Genomic DNA, 18,841 nt, shown 5'->3' with positions numbered 1-18,841 from the left:
GACACTTTGCCTGGAAGGTTGTTCATGTTGACTATCGGAGTATAACCCCAACCGTGAATGTATGCTCATCTGTGGGCCTAGTCGAGAGTGCATGCTCCTTCGCGCTCTAAGACGGGAATGTACACTGCCCAAACGTTCGGCTCGTGGCTGCTTGCCGGGACACTGCTGGAAATGTCCGTCTGCCCTTGTCCTACTTCGGGATACCTCGTCCGGGGCACGTTGGATCCCAATGTGTTGCAAAAGTTGATTCACCAAGGTTGTCTGTTGTGCAAGGGCGCTCGTCAACTCTATGACTTGTCGAGACAAGTGTTGTTCGCCATTTGGATTGGAAGAGCTTGGAAGGAATGCGCTTCCTTGGGCAGTGAAAGGGTGGTAGACTTCGGGCGCGAGATTTGAGTTGGGAAATGTCAAATCCGCGAAAAAATGTGGTGAGAATGCCCCCGGTTCGATGGTAGGTCCGGATGGTTGAGATAGTCTTGGGCCGACTTGGGCTGCTTGGAAAGCCACTGGAGCAGGATAGACAGTGAGAGTGGGCTGCTCGTCGGGACCAGGCTGGGTCATGAAAGCAGGCTGCTTGGCAGGAGCAGGCTGGGCCACGGGAATAGGCTGCTCGACGGAAGCAGGTTGGGCCACGGGAGTCGGCTGCTTGACGGAAGCAGGCTGGACCACGAGAGTGGGCTGCTCGTCGGGAGCAGGTTGGGTCACGAGAACAGGCTGCTTGGCAGGAGCAGGCTGGGCCACGGGAGTGGGCTGCTTGATGGAAGCAGGCTGGACCACGGGAGTGGGCTGCTCGTCGGGAGCAGGCTGGGTCACGAGAGCAAGCTGCTTGGCAGGAGCAGGCTGGGCCGCGAGAGCAAGTTGCTTGGCGGAAGTAGGCTGGGCCACGGGATTGGGCTGCTCGACGGAAGCAGGCTGGACCACGAGAGTGGGCTGCTCGTCGGGAGCAGGCTGGACCACGGGAGTGGGCTACTCGTCGGGAGCAGGCTGGGTCACGAGAGCAGGCTGGGCCACGGGAGTGGGCTGCTCAACGAAAGCAGGCTGCTCAATGCGCGGTGCATGTGAATGCGAGGCTTGGGCTTGGGTCCACGTAAACTTGGATGGCACGGCTTGGGTCGTGGTCTTGGTACCGTGAGCCTTGGATGGCAGGGCTCGGGCCGTGGTGAAAGCTCCATGGACCTCGCCACGAATGGCTACCGAAGTAGCCACCGCGGTGGTTCCCATGGTGGTCGTGGTGAAGGCACCATGGACCTCGCCGTGGGTGGCTACCGAGGTAGCCACCGCGGTGGTTCCCATGGTGGAAACTCGTGGTGGTGATGCCGCTCCCCTTATTGTCGCATTTTGCCTCATGGATCTCCGCAATCCCATTTCTTGTATATTAGAATTTTCATTTGTGGAATTTTCTAAATTTCTAGCCATTATATTTTGCTTATACGTTTTATTAAAGAACCTTTGCAAGTAAAAAATTCTAATAATAAGAACGTATGAAAAATATTCAAATGGACTAAAAAATAAAGAAAAAACCTTTTTGTGCGAGAGTCTTCTACGAGTATGGATTTCAACTCTCAATGAAAGCACCAATTTGTGGATGCAAATTTCTTCCTCCTCGATCTTGGACGATTTTGCACCTACAAAACAATTAACACCTTAGGTTAAGGCCAAGAGCCTCACGCGCCCACAATGAATGGGGGGGGCTTTGGCCGAAGAACCTCCGATGCCAAAGTTAAAATTTAGAGAGAAAGAGTGTTTAGAGAATTTTGGGATTTTTGCCAAAGTGTTGGAATTAGCTTTTTGGTGAGAATGGGAGTATATTTATAGGGATAGGAGGTGGCTAGGATTTTTAGGTTTAATTTAGGTTTAATTAGCCAATTTATTATGATAAATTTGCTAATTAAACATAAAGGGAATAAATGGATGGTTATAGAATCAATTAGCTAGCTTAATTGGGGTAGTAAAGTGGGAAAAGATAGGGAAGGTTGAAAGCTTAAGGGGATGGCCGGCCATGTGATGTTTTAGGGTTGAATTGGTTGTATTTTGTGGTTATTTGGATATAATGGATGGTTTAATTGAGAATTAATGGGTTAATTAGGCAATAAACCCATTAATTAGCCAATTAACATAATTTAAAAGGAATGTGTTTGGGAATTACCTTGTAGAAAGGATTTGATGAGATGGACTTTGAATTGTTACCTATTTTGGGCACTTCTGTCTTGGTTGAAAGAGGGTTGCCCGCTGCTTGCGCGTAGGAACCTCGTTGTACTGCAAGGGTATTTTTTTCCTTTTTGTCCAAAAAACCCACGTGTCGCCTTGTGAATATTTTTGGCTCCACACATAATACGTGACGATATTTTTAAAAGGTAGATAATCTTTTTGTTATTTTCTCATGACAGCCTAGTAGGAAAAAAAGAAGATAAACATCTTTTTATTTTTATTGTTCTTTAAGCGTTATATTTTTTTTTTCTGAAACATTTTATTATCTTTATTTCTCCTTTTAAGACTACCTATCCCACTCAAATATCACTCAAAACTCTCATAAACATATTAATATGCACTTACTTAAGAATCTAGATGTCTGGCTCTATTTGTTTGATTGTTGATTAATCTGATTGCTTGGTTAAACTTGTTTTTGATGCGAGTTAAATGCACTTTTGGATGATAATGAATATTTGTTTTACAAAGTATTATATATATTATATATATATATAATATATTAAAAGATTTAGGGTCTCACGCCTCAAGGCGTCTGCCTAGGCGAGGCTATTCATGAAACACCTCATCTTGCTTACTAAAACATTGTGTTGCTGGTACTGCAATGCCTCAATTGTATTTACTCTATCAGTGCATTTTCACGTTGATTTGTTTATGCTGTTTTTAATGTTCCGAATGTCTAGGGAAATTACAAATTCGAAGAAGAGAAGGTGTATTTTCAAGAGGTTGATGCCTTTGATTTGTTGGTGGAAAGCCCCTCTCCCAAACCTACTACATGGGTTGCCGGCAACCAGGCAGATGCTGCTGCATTACCCAAATTGTGCTCACCATTAGATAAAGGGAACTTTAACGAAAAGCTCCCGGTACTGTTCACTTTAACGAAAAACCACATTTTAACACTAAAAAGTCAATTTTGGTACTATTCACTTTACCTTTTATTCTGTCCTTATCGTTAAAACTTAAAGTTTTCAAGCCTTTTTCATTAGTTTTCTTTTAGATAAATGGTTATTCAAGAAGTTCAATTTCACTTTTGCCCCTTCTAGCACATTGTCTAAGATACTACAAACTTCAGCCATTCGACCTTTGTCTTTGGAACCCGTTGGGTAGGAATTTCACATCTTCAAGTTTGAAAACCTGGCAAAACTATTCTAAATTCAGTTCTCGCTTGCCCTATACACAAAGCATATTTGACTTCAGTTCAGCTGAATTTTGTGTTTGTGAGAGTGGAACCATAAAATCAATGGCCGATGCAGGCAATGATGGTTGTGAAGATATAGAAGCTTCTGTAAAGAAACTCTCTCTGGGATCATCTTCATCCGATAGTAAACAGTTGGATCCATTTGGTGCACTATTAAGATTATGTGGCCAGTCGGCTCCGTTAAAATTTGGGGTTATGTTCTTTACATACTGGTAAGTTCCCTATTTGGAATGTGTATGTATTTATAATTTGAATTTTTGTTAATAATGTTTAATTTGATTCTGCTCTCATAAGCTGACAAAAGATGATCATTTCTTGAAACAGTGACCTAGAAAAGATTAACAAAATTGGTGAAGCCATGTTTGCAAAATAGTCCCAATTGAAGGCAACTTACTGGTGAATGGGGAGGTGCAAAAGGTACTTGTTCAATAATATGCTTTCTAGTGAAGGGATCTGTCGCTTTGTTGAATGATACCGTAATGTGGTTACAGTGCTCCAGACATCTAAAAAAATGCTAGAAGAGGTTATCCAACTTATCCTTTCCCGCACTCTTAACTGCTTAAGAGGACATGATAGTGATGTTCCGAATGCTTGCACTACATTTATCGAAACAATAGAGTGCGTATTTCCTCTAAAATTCTTTCTTTTCACAACTGCTTAAGACTATTGAATTTGTATTATGCAGTAAACTCTATATACTTTTCTTGAAACGACAAACATTTGAACACATTGAACAATGCGATTTGGTTTGAAAATTGAAATTATTATTAGATTACTTGAATGATCTTTCAGTTGCAAGGTTTTTATTTTGTTGTCTTTCTGTGATCTGATTCTGAATCTCCCCTAGTGTGAGAGTGTGCCAAGGTTCTTACGATGCTGCCTTGATCAAAGCATGGGAGGACTGGGATGAAAAGTGTGGTTCGGAAAATGATCACCCCAAGGCATTTCCAGATAACCAGGTTTTTCCTTCTCTACTTTGATTCGTCTAATATCTATAATCTCTTCACTTCCAGTTCCCACATATGCTGCACACATGTCATTTAAACATGATTATCTAATCCAAAGATTCCTTTTTGGTATTATCTATAAATCGTCGGAGTAATTTTTCATAAGATTTGGTGATCTTCTAGAGTAAAAATAAATTTTATATTATGAGGTTAATGTTACTTACCTAGGTTTATATTGCAACTCACAATTTTGCATACAGTGCTATGTCGTGTTTGTTTTAGAAAATGGTGGCGAACATCTTGAAAGCTTTGTACTTCTGAACATTGATGAAGCACGGAGTTGAATCTAGAGTTATATCAGCAAATATATGTTTTCTTGTACAAAATAATAGATCGTTAATCATTTGCAGTCAGAAACATACCGAAAGATGAAGAAGGTAACAGAGGACTGCTGGGAGGGAAGGTGTGGTTGATATCGAATATAATATCACATGGAGCATCTGAGAGAACACGGTGAAAATTGAAAAGCGAAGAAGAATGCTTTGATACCCGCTTGAATATCTTCTTGTGAAGATTGAAATTTGATCGTCCATTTTTTTCTGTAATTTTGACAGACTGATAATTGTGGTAAGAAAACTTGTTTGCTTAAGCTTTTTATTAGTGCTGAATCATTATTAATTGTTTTTTTTTTACAGTTTCCCCAGAACAAATGTAATATGGTTGATATACCTGGTGGATATATTACGGCTAAAGAAATCATTTGTAAGTTTTTCTCAATCACTTTTAGGAAACTTCTTACTGCTGTAGTTAACGCTTGCGATAATGACAACTCCAATGGGGTAAAACCGCTAACAGTGATCGATTTTAGTTCAAATCCTTATCAAAACTATGCATCCTGAAAAGAAATGACTTTGGTTTATGATTCATCCTGTGATAGGAAAGTCGTTCAAAGGACGAGAGGGATTTGCGCTCGTTGAAGAAGCATCTTGGCAAGTATCAGTCAGCCAGAGAAGCACTTCTTGATCCCTCTTTCGGTCACTTGTTTGTTGATCCTCCTGGCATTTAAGTTACAACTAGGAATGACAAGATGCTATAGTGTAGGTTCGAAACTGAATATTTATGCTTCTAGTGAGTAGAAATGTTGTAAATATGTAGTGAAGCTGTAGGGTTCAGATAACATCAACGCAATAATTTTTGCAGATGTGGACGTAGCCACATTGATTTGAGTGGATGTGCTTCGTTTTGCACCCGAGTTTGAACCCCTAACTCCATAGTTTAGATTGAATTAAATGTAGAATATCATCCTTTCAAATTGCAATAGTTTTTTGAGCAAACTTTATGAGCAACGAGACAAACCCACAAAGAAAATATTATGTACAGACTCCTTTTCTCCCTGAAATTAATACAGATGATAGTATGACACACACACACACTCTCTCTCTCTCTCTCTCTCTGCTTTCGGCGGATGACCTAGTCAGAGAAGCTGCTTTTTGATTCACTACTTTGAAGACTAAGCGCTGCTAAGAAAAGCACTATAGATTATTCCACATGGGAGCTTGCCCCCACTCACATTGCATATTCTATCCCGCAGAAAGGTTGTGGCTCCAATGGTATTTGTTGAATTCAAAACCCTAATTAGTAGCAGCAGATAATCATATCATAAAGGTTGTGGCTACTTTTTTACACTGTTCCTATTTCGTTCGTGATCTTTGGTTTGGTGAAAGGTCACAAATCACTCGTGTAATTTACCACAATTTCTCACTTTAGGTATTTTTCATCGATTTTAGCAGTGTGTTTTACTTTTGTAATTAATTTCAGAACACAAATATTCTAAGTTTCGTCCTTTTGTAAAGCTTGACGTCCATGAGCGTGCCGTATGGTGGCAGATCCGCATAAGGGCCAGTGAAGGCTATTGCCTTCGCCCGGATAAATTTTTAGGAGTGATGGGAACATACACCTTAGCAAGGCAGGTGGTGTTCTTTGACAGTTGGATTTTGTCATTTGCTCACTTAATCATACCTGAAGAAGCTGAAAAGTCAAAAAACAAAAAGATGCCTTTTTAACTCTGTCACCTTTACATTGTTGTCCATCTTGAAAATTGAGGGAAGTTGCACAGAAATTACTTCATCAATGGAATCTATTATTGCACGGCTCCTCCACAGGGACAATAAAAAACTACTGAAATTTTCAATTAAATTCTACATCTAGACAAGGAAATTGAAAACCCCAAAAACTAAAACTAAACTAATCAAGGTACAAAGCTTCCATAGGTTTAGGGGCGAAGAAGAAGATGGAATTGTGAAAAGCCTCGAGCTTTGGTTTCCCTGACGAAAATTGTTCTGGTGACTCAAGCTTTGCTTGGCACCACCGGTACTTGGGGTTGTGGGTTGCAGGAGCACTGTGATTCAGCAAACGAGATGGAAAGGTTATTTTTCCCCTTTTTTTTCCCTTTTCTAGCTGGGCAATTTTCCTCCCTTTTCTCTCCTTCATACGATATGGCAGCCCTGTTGTGATGAGGCTAAGTCTCCATCCAGAATTTGGAAAAACAAAAAAATTTGGCAGTAGCCTTGTTGTGATCACCCGACGACAAGTAAAGTGTGAAAAAGCTTTCAATTGTTTGAGACTTCCTCCAAAATGTGCTTAAGTGAAGGAAAAGGTGCAAGAGCTTTTCAATTGGGTGGAAAGGAAAATGCATGATTAATTAGTGGAATAGTGGCAACAAACGGCAGTATAACGGAAGATATAACAGAGTTAAAAAGGACATCCTTTTATTTTTGACTTTTCAACTTCTTCAGGTATGATTAAGTGAGCAAATGACAAAATACAACTGTCAAAATTTAATAGGTTGGGAACACCACCGCCTTGCTGAGTTGTATGTTCCCGTCACTCCCAAAAATTTCTCCTTCACTCGCCCTTTTTGCTACTTATGTTGTTCCGAAGCTTTTATGAACGCAATATAACTGCTACGAGGGTAAGCTGTTTAACAAAAGTCTCCTAAAATGGTTATCGGTAAGGGAAGAAGGGGAACAGCAGTGCATGCTTGGACTCCATCTTGCCCTCGAAAGAAAAATTTCTTGAATCCGCCTCGTGGAAGGTAAATATACATAATGACAAGGCCATTTGTGATTTTTACCTAATGAATCTATGCAAGGCAGTGGAATCTTGTGTCTTTATCATGGATTTGAGAATATGATACCCTGCATCTTTTTTGGTAACCTTCACTTATCCTCAACAGGCTGTTACAGGTACAAAATTGTGGTCATGTTGCATCAAAGTATACACTTTTTTTTACGTCCTAATGTGGAATGCTTAGTTCTCAGTTAAGAAGAATTTTACCATCTAACCGGTGATTTATCACTTGATTTTTACATGATGCGAGAGATAGAGACTAAAAAACACCGACTCCACTCGAGATTTCGCTCCACGTCATGCTTGCTAACCAAGTACAAGATCACATGCAAGAAAGCCAGAAACAATTATCCAAGAAGAAAAGGCCAACACCTAAACGTGGGACTCTAGGCCTAATCTCCCGAATACTTTCCTCTCCAATAGCTTTTCTTCACCTTTTACTGATATTTATGCATAAATTTTTTTAGGGAGACTTTGGATGCGGTCCCTAGTTATGAATAATCTTTGATTGAAACTTTGTTGGTTTTCAATTTTTGATCCAAGTCCCTAAAATTAATTGATAATTTATTTCTATGTACGTTACTATATTTTTTAAATTAAAAATTAAAATTTATAGTTGTTTATAGTAATGAGATTTTAAATAAAAAACATAATTTGTGGGATTAAAAATATTAAAATATAAATATACTATTGTGTGTGTGTGTGTGTAAACATGGGTACATTCATAAAAAATAACCAAAAAATTATTGTATCAAAACATGGGTACATTCTTCAAAATGGGTACATTTAGCAAAAATAAAAATGGGTACAAATAAATAAAAAAAAATATGGGTACAATACAAATAAAACTTTAAAAAATATGGGCACAAAAAGAAATTAATATATGGGTACAAATTAAAATTGAAAGGAAAATTGGTACAAATTAAAAAAGGGTTGCAAATTAAAAATGGGTACAAACTAAAAATAAAAATATATGATAAAAAATTTAGCCATAAATATAAATATACTAATTGTAACATTTTTAATATTAAATGAATATATTTAGAAATAAAAAATATTTTATTATTGAAATAATTAATGATATTATTAATACAAAGGACCTTGATTAAAAATTGAAAAGTAATAAGGTTTTAATCAATAGAGTAGTAAAAATAAGGATGAAAACCTAATTACTCCATTTTTTTATTTGGTTTTTTAGCAAAAATAGTCTATAAGATTGACATAATTCTTTACTTTGGTCTCTGACAAGATTTCTGAGTTTGTCCATCGCAAATCATTTTGGTCATTTCGTAAAAATTTCTCAATATCCTTGTTAGGGGTTGGTTTGACAAAAATATCCTGAAAAAGGGTGGTCACATGCAGTGGTGGATTCAGAAAATAATATTAGGGGGCTTAGTAAGAATAGCGCGCGCAACGCGCAATTTTTTTTTAACAGAAATAGCATGCGTATAGTCATTTCATCGAGTCTTTGTAAGCCTAAAGTCATTTGGAAAGGCATACTGCACACATGTTAATGCTTCATTTGCATGGGTAACTAACATGTTCCAAGGCTGCTCCCATATGAACGCTTAACAAAGAAATACACTTAACTTGAACACATTAACAATGTTTGATATCATTGCATCCCATTAATATGTTTGTCCAAGAATGATGATGCTTTGTTATTCTCTGAGATCACCATTTCATTTACTTTGCATTCTTGGATAGTTTTTTACTTGGTTCTTTTTTTCTGTGTACAATTGTAATCACAACCAATAAACAAGGCAGAAGTAAATAATATTAGGACTATACTGTAAAGGGGCAACACCTCTCTAATGCATTTTATTAAGTAGTTGAAGGGCATATATGAAGGGCAACTCCAATCTTTAAAGGGGCAACACCCAAGTTATCCATGAACATTCACCGAAATTCGGAAGGTCAGCACTCAAGTTATTTCTAGACATTCACTGAAGTTCAGGGGGTCAGCTGACTCCCCTTGCCCCTCAATGCATCCGCCCATGGTCACATAGTTGCTCACGTAACAATTTAACAAGGATATTGACAAATTTTTTTGAGAATGACCAAAGACAAACTTGGGGACCACTTCTATCAATTTTCATTGTCATAGATCAAAATAAGGAGTTATGCTTATTTGAGAGACGATCTTAACTAATATTCGATATTTTTTTATTTTTGGGTTTCACTTATCTAAGCAAAATTGACTTTTGTGCATCTCTACTTTAACATGGTCCAACCAAAACAAATCTGAAATCTTTTACACTCCTTTAGTACAGGCTGGCTGTTTGATGCTGATCTAGTACTAGCATTTTTTAATTCATCAAATCACATCGTTTGAATTTTGGAATAGCTTTCAAATAACAATAGTAAAGATAGCTATGTTCTCAAATAACACTACAAATGTAGTGGAGCGACAATATCAATAGTATTAGCAACATAATGATACTGGTTTTTTATGCGGTTCAATATTTTAGTAAATATGATTTTGGGTTTCCACTCATGTGCTCCCAAGTCCGAAACTCCCCTTCCTTTAATTAGTTTTTCGCTCTCATCTTCCCTTAATAATAATAAATAAAAACATTGATACTGTTTTTAGGTCATATAAAGACAATTTCGAGTCATTTGTTGTCGATATAACGGGACAATATTGACACAAAAGGGAATGATGATTTTCACACACCTTTTCTCTCTTATTGCAACCTTGGTTATTCAATTCAAAGCTATATATAAACATCACTTGGTAATACAGTCTAGTCTAACAATATTCATTTTCACTTGCAATTGAGAGGTTTTAAGTTTGATTTTCAGAAATACCACTTAATACTACAGTAATAGTGCTATCTCGAGAGCATTTCCATTAAAGTTTCTTATTATTGCCAACAACCTTAATCATCATGGTGATATTAATTAATCTTAATCTTAATCTTAATTTCATCCCCCTAAATAAAAAGAAAGATTGAATTCCTAGTGGGAATATTATGTCATAATCTATAGGTATAGTATTCTATGCTTAGGATGTGTGTGTATTTTACATGCATGCATGAAGAAATTTTTCATTGTGACGGGAACACAGATGGTACACCATGTGTTTTTATGTAAGTGATGAGAAATTTTATTTTTTAAGTTATTAACTTTTTAACATACATATCCCACCATTTGTATAATAACACGTGGTGTACCACCTCGTGTGCCGATCATACTGAAAAATTTCTCCATGGCATGTGCATAGTGCATATGTTTTTGCTACTTGTTAATACCAACTTTATATCCGGATCTCCTCACGTCTCATATCTTCTCTTTGGGAAAGAAAAAGAAGCACAAAGCATCACCCTTGGATTCTTTCTACTGTTTTTGCAGACACAATGTTTTCCAACCCCACCATATCATTCTCCTCATCTCACAACACTTAGTCACAAAGCAAACTTATTTTCTTTACCGTTACAACTCACTCCTCACCCTTTCTTTTTTGCCACTTTCCTTTTTAGCCACTTTTTCTCTCCTCACTCCTTTATCTTCAAACACTCTGCTCTCTCCAAGTAGTTTAAATTCACTACAATTTTATGTGCAATGTTTTTAAAAGCATCCGCATCTTCCGTAGCTCGTTAGTGCATCTGTTTTCTCGCTCGTTGGCACTTTCAGTAAGGACGTTTATGAATCACGTTAAAAATCTGGCTTGCTCTTTCGCTTGAATCTCATAAACACCTCGCAAAACCATGGCAATTGCAGCTTCTAAGTGCCTCTTCCTTTTCTTCCTTTCTCTCCTCTCTTGTTGTTCATCAGGTAAGTAATAAATTTTTACTTTTTGACTCGTTTCAATATATCATTTCTTAAAACGTAAGAAGATTGTGTACAGACTTACTCGAAATATCACTTATCAGATTCCGTTTCGACGAACTTCATAGTAACATATTTGAATTTGGAATTGCATTGCATCTTCTGATTAGTTCTTGTGTATTTAAAACTGGGTTTTAACTAGTTACAGCTAAAACTATCGGTTACAAGTAGTTTGAAGTTTGTCATTTTTTTTCCCCTCACAAAATACAGGAACTCTGGTGGGGTTTTCATATCATGCAAGTGGAAACACTACAACTTCATCACCAGTCAGAACAATATCATTCCTGAAGCAGAACAAGATCAACCTGTCTCAGATTCGAGTCTTTGTCGAAGATCCTAGGGTTTTAAGCACTCTGTCCAAAACCGGCGTAGCTGTTGATCTCTACTTGAATGAGAGGCAGGTTGAAAATCTGATGAGCTCCAAATCTTCCTCAAAATCATGGCTCAAAACCCACACAATGCCCTTCTTCTCAAAAGCAGATATCAAAAGCATCATAGCAATTGGTGGCAGTGATCATACAAGAAAATCTAAGCTACCTAGGGTTTTATCCAACCTCAAAACCCTACACAAGGTCCTCACTAGTCTTCCTTTCGACCGAAGAATTAAGGTCTCGGTAGCATTTTCTCTGCCATTTCTTGAGAATTTGAGAAGAGGAAATGGAAAAGACCTGCACAGGATCTGTAGTTTTATTAATGAAGTGAGATCTTCTGTCATAGTAGAAGCCAATGTCGACGGAGAATTGAACATGGGAGATAGGTTTGTTCAGTCAGTGATCGAAAAAGCCGGCCTTGCTCATTCTGTTCTTCCTTGTAATGCTGTCCCCATGGTTTTGACAATCAAGAGTCCAGCAGCTCCCAGCGCAACTGAAGTGGCTGAGTTCACAGATAAGGTTTCAAAAGCTTTAGAAAGCGAGACTCGGATTACAAGTAGGCTAGTAGGGTTATACGCAGAAGTAGATTCCATGGAAGATTTTGCGCAAAAAGAGCTCAAGAGGGAAGAGGAACAGATCCTTCCTTCTTCTAGAAGAGAAATCCTAAGCGATCCCCACCCGAAAACAACTTCACATGATGTATATGGCTCACCAACAATCTTCCCTACAAATCCAACAACACCAGCAGTACCTACAACTTCTCCATACACCTCTTCCCCAACCACTGTCACTGTCCCGGCTACAAACCCGGTAACAGTAACTCCGGTTAACCCCGCTGCGCCTGTGGAAGTTCCCTCCACCACACCCATCATTCTTCCCCCCTCAAACCCTGTGAGTTCATCAGTGCCAGTCACCAATCCAGCCACAACTCCAACAATAACTAACCCTGCGACAACTTACCCGCCGCCAACTGGAGGTGTTCCCTCCACAACAACACCTGTCACGAATCCGGTCACACCTCCTTCAACAACTAACGCTCCTGCAGTTCCAGGGCAGAGTTGGTGTGTGGCAAAGAGTGGAGCACCACAAGCAGCACTTCAGGCAGCTTTGGATTATGCATGTGGAATGGGAAGCGCAGATTGCTCACAGATCCAGCAGGGTGGGAGCTGCTACAATCCAATTTCTCTGCAAAATCATGCCTCCTTTGCCTTCAACAGCTACTATCAGAAGAATCCTGTGTCAACTAGCTGTGACTTTGGAGGGGTTGCCACAATAGTTAGTGCTAATCCAAGTAAGAAAGTATTTCATTCATTAGTACTTTTGTTTCTTCCATGTGATTTTATATATGCTAGACATACACTTAGGCTCATTAGGAATTGCTTATGTAGGAAGCAATTTTAATATTTTTATTACAAGTATATATAAATTTTTATTAAAAAATAAAAGTACTTGGAAGTGTTTCCTAGAAACGTACTTGGCGATGCTTCCTAAAGGAGCACATGCAAGTGCTTGTGCAGAATGCGGTTCCACGACAAAGATTTGCTTTTAAGTTTTTTGTGCCAAACGAGTAAGATTCAGTTTGGTTATCCGAAGCAATCTCAAAGAGGCCTTATACTTTGCAGATATGAGTTAGGCCAGTTGATTAAGGCAGTGTGTCCGACCTCTTATACCCTAATTCAAATTCCCTCCCATAAATTATCGTAGTTTAGAATATCTACATGTGAGACTAACGAATTTTTGAACAGGCACTGGTTCCTGCATTTATGCATCATCATCATCAACAACACCAACTCCGAATCCGGCATCAACAAATCCACCACCAACATCAACAATTCCACCACCAACGTCAACAATTCCACCACCAACGTCAACAACTCCGCCAGCAATCACAACATTTCCACCACCTGGGGAAGGTGTATCAGGGTATGTATAATGTTCTATCTCAAGACTCCATATACTACATTTCCAAGTCCATTACTAATCTCATCTCTACTTGCAGCTCTGGTACTCCGCCTTCAGTTTTGAACTCAAGCAACCCGGCTAATTCAGGAACCATGCCAGAACTTGGGCCCTACACCCCTCCCGGTTTCAACACAACAACATCCACTTCAGCTAGCTTGCAACCGTCTTTTGGTTGCATCTTTTTCGTAGCAACCTTAGTTACAAGAATTTTTTTTCTTAACATGTGAAAATGGAACTTCTCCTTGGGTGATCAGATTCCTCATAAACTCGTTTTCTCATCACTAATTGCGGTTGTACATAACTACATATGCAAGCTAAGAAGCTAGAGGAAACATGATAGGTACTGTCTTGCATTAGGTTGGGGATGCAGAGTTGTTCTGGGTGAAGTGGAGGTAAGCTTTTCGACATGTAAACCCGGGATGTTAGAAACAACAATTTTACTCTGAGTCTGAGGTGGAGAGTGCAGTAGAGATTTGTGATTCTGTATCTTTTAGTTGGGTATTGTAGTTCTGCGTGCTGAGCTCTTCCTAATAGAATTAAACTTCAGATTGCTTCAGATATTAATAGTAAAGTTGCACGAACAGAAAATTCTGCTATTTATTGGAGTAAAATTCACTAATCTGTGTTTTACATTTCATTACATTATCATTTACCTGAATCTTGATCGTAACATCACAGAAAGCTCTCAAGTTTTCGCCTCAAAGACGGAAAGCTATGAACATCAAAGCACCTGTTGGACTTACACAACATTAGATTTTAAAATAGCACAGTTGTAACTTACAAGAGGAGTAAAATTTAAAAAAAAAAAGGTCGTACCCAGTGCACAAGGCTCCCGCTTTACGCAGGGTCTGGGAGAGGTGAATGTCGGCTAGCCTTACCCCCATTTAAGGCATTCAAATTCACAGAACCTACCTGTACATTTTGATATGACTGAACCATCATATTACGGTGTTCAAATTCTCAAAAACCAAACGTGAGCATCTGCCCAGGCATGGTTAGCAGGTGAAGGTTGAACTCCGTAGAGTTGAGAGAACAAGGATATAACAAATCCAATACAACATCGGCGGGTATGGTAGCCACAATGCCATACATAGATTCAAATTCGATATTCATAAAGTAATGTGGTTTTAACGCGAACAACAAAATTGCATTCTCTGCTATGCTACATAACGATAACCTCTACAACTGTGGCCTATGCAGCTATTCCTAATTCCATGACTAAAACTAAAGTTCCGTTCATGTTCTTTTTACATAACAGCAGGACTTGATACTGCAACTATTTATCTCTTCGCGAATGCCACCAAGACTAACATGGACATAGACATCATGATTTTGAAACCGGAGGTTTCCCAAAAATTTTGTCTTTCAGCAGCTGCAGCTCCACCGCCACCCCGTTGTAACTGATCTCTGAGCTCTTTCAGAGCCTTGTCTCTTCGTTCACCCATCTGCCACAACAAATATGTTTTGAAGGTCAAGCTAGTCCCAAATATAATGGCAAGAGCAATTAACCACCAATTGAGAATTTTATTTGAAGTTGACAGAGTAGCAAGAAAAAAACTAATGATTACCCTTTGAAGCTTTCGTGTTTGAGCACGAGCTTCCTGGAGACAAAACTCTAATTTCAATACCCTCTTTTTCAGTTCCTGATCAACTCGCCGTTGTTTCTCCAACTGTTCCAGAAAAAAGGATGACGTTCATTAGAAATCTACTGACGAGGACTTTATACAAAAAACAGAGAAAAAGAAGGATATGATGAATGTACCTGTGATTCAAACTCCTTAGTTTTGAGCTTCCAATGAGCTAACATTACCCTGATTTCATCTTTCAGTTTTGCTATTTCTTCATCCTTAACAACTAAAAGCTTATTAATCTTCTCAATATTCTTCGGAGAAACCTCATCTAATATTTTCCTCAGCTCGCAATCCCTGTTCACCCCTGCTTTCGCAACAGCTTGCATAATGTCATTCTCAACTCTCAAAACTTCATCTTTCAGTTGCTTCTGGGAAAACTCTCTTGCCTTAATATCCTTCTGCAGATTATCTAATTGCTCTCCTAGTTTAATTACACGATCATCTTGCTCTTTTAACGAGCAGTTCTTTTCATCTATTTCCTTCAAAAGCGCTAAACACTGAAGCTGTGCCAATTGAGCTGATGCAGCACTAATATCGGCAGTTGCTTGAGTGGCCGAAAGCTGCGATCTCGGACCATCCACTTCCGTAAGGTACTGCATTCCGTTAATAACATTATTGTCAGGGAAATGTGTACAACAGTAAAGTTCACATCCCTAACTACCAAAAACTATGATATGCAAGTAGTTATCTTGATAGCTAATAAATTGATGCGCTCTTCAAAGACAAAAAACCAACGGATATGTTCCAAGAAACAGATATATGACTCAGCTATCGGTTACAGAATCATCGAGGTAAACTTATAAATTTTCATACTCCAACCATTTTCCAAATATGTTTGACGAAGCTCTTTATAGCTAATAAACATCGGTGACAAGCCAACTCCAAACTTCACAAAACAAAGATAGTCAGATGCAAACAAGCTTAGTCAGAAATTAAATAAAAAAAGTTGAGTTTGGATTTCTGCTTTCGGAACAACAGTTACATGTTATGTCGATGTGTTCTGTTTATAAGTGCAACCATTATGCGCCCGCCTACACGTATATATGAAGAGACTCGAAAAAGAAATTAGCCGATTTACTAAGTACTGAATGAAATTCTATCGTTTTACGCAGGCTGAATTACTTAATGTGTTGGCATGGAAACTGAAGACTTCTATTGGAAAAACAGTAAGGAAATCAGCTAAAGAAGACTAAAAACGAAATGGTCACCAAACTAAGGTGTCCTTTTCTCCTAAGGGCTCCGCCAAAAACAAAGAGGCAAAGCCAAAAGGCATCCTCAATGATAGCATGTCCGGCTTATTTGACGACTTCAAAACAACAAGATGCAGTAGAAACGAAATAATCAACTCAGGAAAGACAATATAACAACAATATTTAGTCAATCATGTCCTTAATTAGCCAAACAATTAAAAGCTAATCCAAAATTATGCATTATCAAGAACTAGGAAGTGAGTGGGACCTTCTCGGCCATAGATGATGAGGCCTCAAGCTGCTGATGCAATCTCTTCTGCATTACGCTAATCTCCTCTTCCAAGATTTTAGCCCTTGTCTCTGCTTCCTGTAATTATTACAAACAAACCCGAATGACCCCACAATTCGAAAACACCGAAACAAAAAGGGAAATGATTTCCGCACTCTTTTTCTCTTTCTGCAAGCCCTGTTTATTTCCGACTCTTTTATTTCCGAAAATTAATTCTCGTTTGATTTATCCAATCCAAAGGCCAAAAATAAACAAGGGCGTGTAGAAAGAGAAAAAAGTGAGTGCGATAATCACTTCCCGATAAAATATGACTTATTTCAAGACTCAAAACATGTCATATAAAACACAAAAAGAACCTTAAAATCAACAAAAACAACAACAACATGCCTGTCTTGTGAGGGTTTCTTTAACAAATGATCGCTCCTGAGAAGCTAACCGGCTCCGGACATCCTTTAACTCCGATGCCAACGACACCACATTCCGGCGAAAACTCTGCTTCCTCTCATCCAAATCTTTTAGCAACGGATCAAATTCGTGGACCGACATCGATGACAGTGATGAGGAAGGTGACAAAGGCAGTGATTTCTCCGAAATCGACGCCATAAATTCGAAAAACAATCTCACCCGAGTGAGATTGACGGTGAAGATCTAGATTGCGTGAAGGCCAGAAGATCAGAAGCCTAAAGTCCTTGCAGTGAAAGAAGTTATCTTCTTCTTCAAGGCTGCATGTGAAAGAAGCAGTTGTGCATTAAATTTTTATGGCCTCCAAGAAATTTAGAATTTAAAAAACTGATTAAATTAAAAAAAATTGTAGCTTTAAAAACACCATAAATGGTTTCACGGAAAAATGAAAGTTGAATTAAAATAAGAGAGTTCTACCAGCATCATTTTCTTAAGCTAATCAAGTCCAAGAAAACTGCACATAATTTTTCTAAAAAAAAACAATTTAATCATGCAAATAATACACCTCCTCTCACCACCGAATTAATCATGCATAAGATGCGTCAACTTCAACTAATAAATAATATTGAATTTAAAGAGAGAGAAATAGTATTGAGATTAAGAGAGAGAAAGAGAGGAGAGAGAGGGGCAACAAATGGGTCTACTGAATTTGAAGAAATCTGAACTCAAAGTCTCCAACTTGAATACCTTCATCTCTAAATTTCTTCAGAAATAAATAATTAATTAATTAATAAAAAAATTAACCCGAAATTCAAAAGGTTGAAGCAAATTTGAGTTCATGACTGACCCACAAATCCAATTTCCCAAAAAAAAAATCAACTTTAAATCAAAACCATGAAAAAGTTCTAATCTTTTTTATAATTAACAAATAATTTAACCACTTCCTAACCTCTGCATGCAAATGGGTCTCCAAAACACACCCTAAAAATCCCCAAAACAGATCCAACAATCTCAGAAAACGTCAACAACATAAGAGTTCACAAAGAACGTGTTTTTCTAGAGAGAGAGAGAGAGAGAGAGAGGAGAGGGGGATACCAGGTGGCTGAGTCAGACCAAATTTGAGTGAACAAAAGCCCACTTGGGAATCTCTCTGTCTTCTTCCCAAACAAATGACAGATACAGACAGAGACAAGACCGAGTACTCTGTTTCATCCAATGAACAGAGAAGGAATCCTACGGACGGTCACGATTCGTCTTCTGAGAACCATCCGACGGCAGGATATGGAAGCGAAATTAAGCACCAATCATCCCGCAAAATTAGGGTTGCTTAACTATAAATTTTTTGTCTTTATTCAGCGGGAGTTGCTGCGTTTTGAGCGATATGTCGACGTCCGGAAGGAGGCTGGTTTGGTTCGGATCTCCCGAGCCTCTGGTTCGGAGTATCCGGGCCTCGGGTTCATAAATATGACGATTCCCGAACCTATCGCTTGGTCCTCGCGGGTTTTGAGTTTTGACTCATAGCGCGGCAAATCAAAATTTTGGCCACGGCGAATGGGTTCTCGCCACGTGGGGGATCTTGGGACCTTTTGGATCTTGCTATTGTATTGAATAATGATGGGCTCGGTTCGGATACTAACGGCCCATGATCTTTTGGGCTCTATCTACTTTTCTTTCACGGTTGACTAG

At 38.7% G+C, this 18,841-nt stretch overlaps 2 protein-coding genes and 1 long non-coding RNA gene across 7 annotated transcripts; 2 read left to right on the top strand and 1 right to left on the bottom strand.

Moving 5' to 3' along the window:
• Positions 1–3,239: 3,239 nt before the first annotated feature.
• LOC114819973 (uncharacterized) lies at positions 3,240–5,684 on the top strand. 2 transcript variants are annotated; one of them, XR_003767326.2, is made up of 6 exons: positions 3,240–3,615; positions 3,728–4,021; positions 4,251–4,362; positions 4,761–4,977; positions 5,046–5,112; positions 5,288–5,684. It is a non-coding gene; the product is annotated as an uncharacterized lncRNA (long non-coding RNA). The 2 variants fall into 2 exon arrangements; XR_011574035.1 differs by lacking the exon at positions 3,240–3,615 and having other exon boundaries at positions 3,789–3,926.
• Positions 5,685–10,776: 5,092 nt separating this feature from the next.
• On the top strand, positions 10,777–14,239 carry LOC103450817 (glucan endo-1,3-beta-glucosidase 3). The gene is made up of 4 exons (XM_008390209.4): positions 10,777–11,256; positions 11,521–12,972; positions 13,427–13,604; positions 13,681–14,239. The coding sequence occupies exons 1-4, from the start codon at positions 11,190–11,192 to the stop codon at positions 13,868–13,870; spliced, it is 1,887 nt and encodes a 628-aa protein (XP_008388431.1). The 5' UTR covers positions 10,777–11,189; the 3' UTR covers positions 13,871–14,239.
• A 495-nt stretch (positions 14,240–14,734) lies between these two features.
• On the bottom strand, positions 14,735–18,630 carry LOC103450818 (nuclear envelope-associated protein 2-like). Of its 4 annotated transcripts, none has more exons than XM_008390210.4 (6): positions 18,251–18,630; positions 17,141–17,475; positions 16,733–16,831; positions 15,406–15,867; positions 15,212–15,313; positions 14,735–15,088 (listed from the first exon to the last, which is right to left on the bottom strand). In XM_008390210.4, the coding sequence occupies exons 2-6, from the start codon at positions 17,354–17,356 to the stop codon at positions 14,924–14,926; spliced, it is 1,044 nt and encodes a 347-aa protein (XP_008388432.2). In that variant the 5' UTR covers positions 17,357–17,475; positions 18,251–18,630; the 3' UTR covers positions 14,735–14,923. The 4 variants fall into 4 exon arrangements, with proteins under 4 accessions (XP_008388432.2, XP_070665863.1, XP_070665864.1 ...); XM_070809762.1 differs by having other exon boundaries at positions 16,733–16,827; positions 17,137–17,475; positions 18,251–18,486; XM_070809763.1 differs by having other exon boundaries at positions 18,105–18,279.
• Positions 18,631–18,841: the final 211 nt, after the last annotated feature.

Source organism: Malus domestica, chromosome 12 (genome assembly GCF_042453785.1).
Source record: "Malus domestica chromosome 12, GDT2T_hap1".
NCBI lineage: Eukaryota > Viridiplantae > Streptophyta > Magnoliopsida > Rosales > Rosaceae > Malus > Malus domestica.
Note: the sequence above shows the minus strand (reverse complement) of the source record. Positions and strands in the feature narration are given on the sequence as shown.

Excerpts from the sequence above, each read along its gene's own strand:
- LOC103450817 (XM_008390209.4), top strand. The coding sequence starts at position 11,190 with ATGGCAATTGCAGCTTCTAAGTGCCTCTTCCTTTTCTTCCTTTCTCTC. Across the intron at positions 11,257-11,520 it reads CCTCTCTTGTTGTTCATCAG|GAACTCTGGTGGGGTTTTCA; the intron begins GTAAGTAATAAA and ends CACAAAATACAG. Across the intron at positions 12,973-13,426 it reads AATAGTTAGTGCTAATCCAA|GCACTGGTTCCTGCATTTAT; the intron begins GTAAGAAAGTAT and ends ATTTTTGAACAG.
- LOC103450818 (XM_008390210.4), bottom strand. The coding sequence starts at position 17,356 with ATGGCGTCGATTTCGGAGAAATCACTGCCTTTGTCACCTTCCTCATCA. Across the intron at positions 15,314-15,405 it reads CTAAGGAGTTTGAATCACAG|TTGGAGAAACAACGGCGAGT; the intron begins GTACATTCATCA and ends TTTCTGGAACAG. Across the intron at positions 15,089-15,211 it reads AAACACGAAAGCTTCAAAGG|ATGGGTGAACGAAGAGACAA; the intron begins GTAATCATTAGT and ends TTGTTGTGGCAG.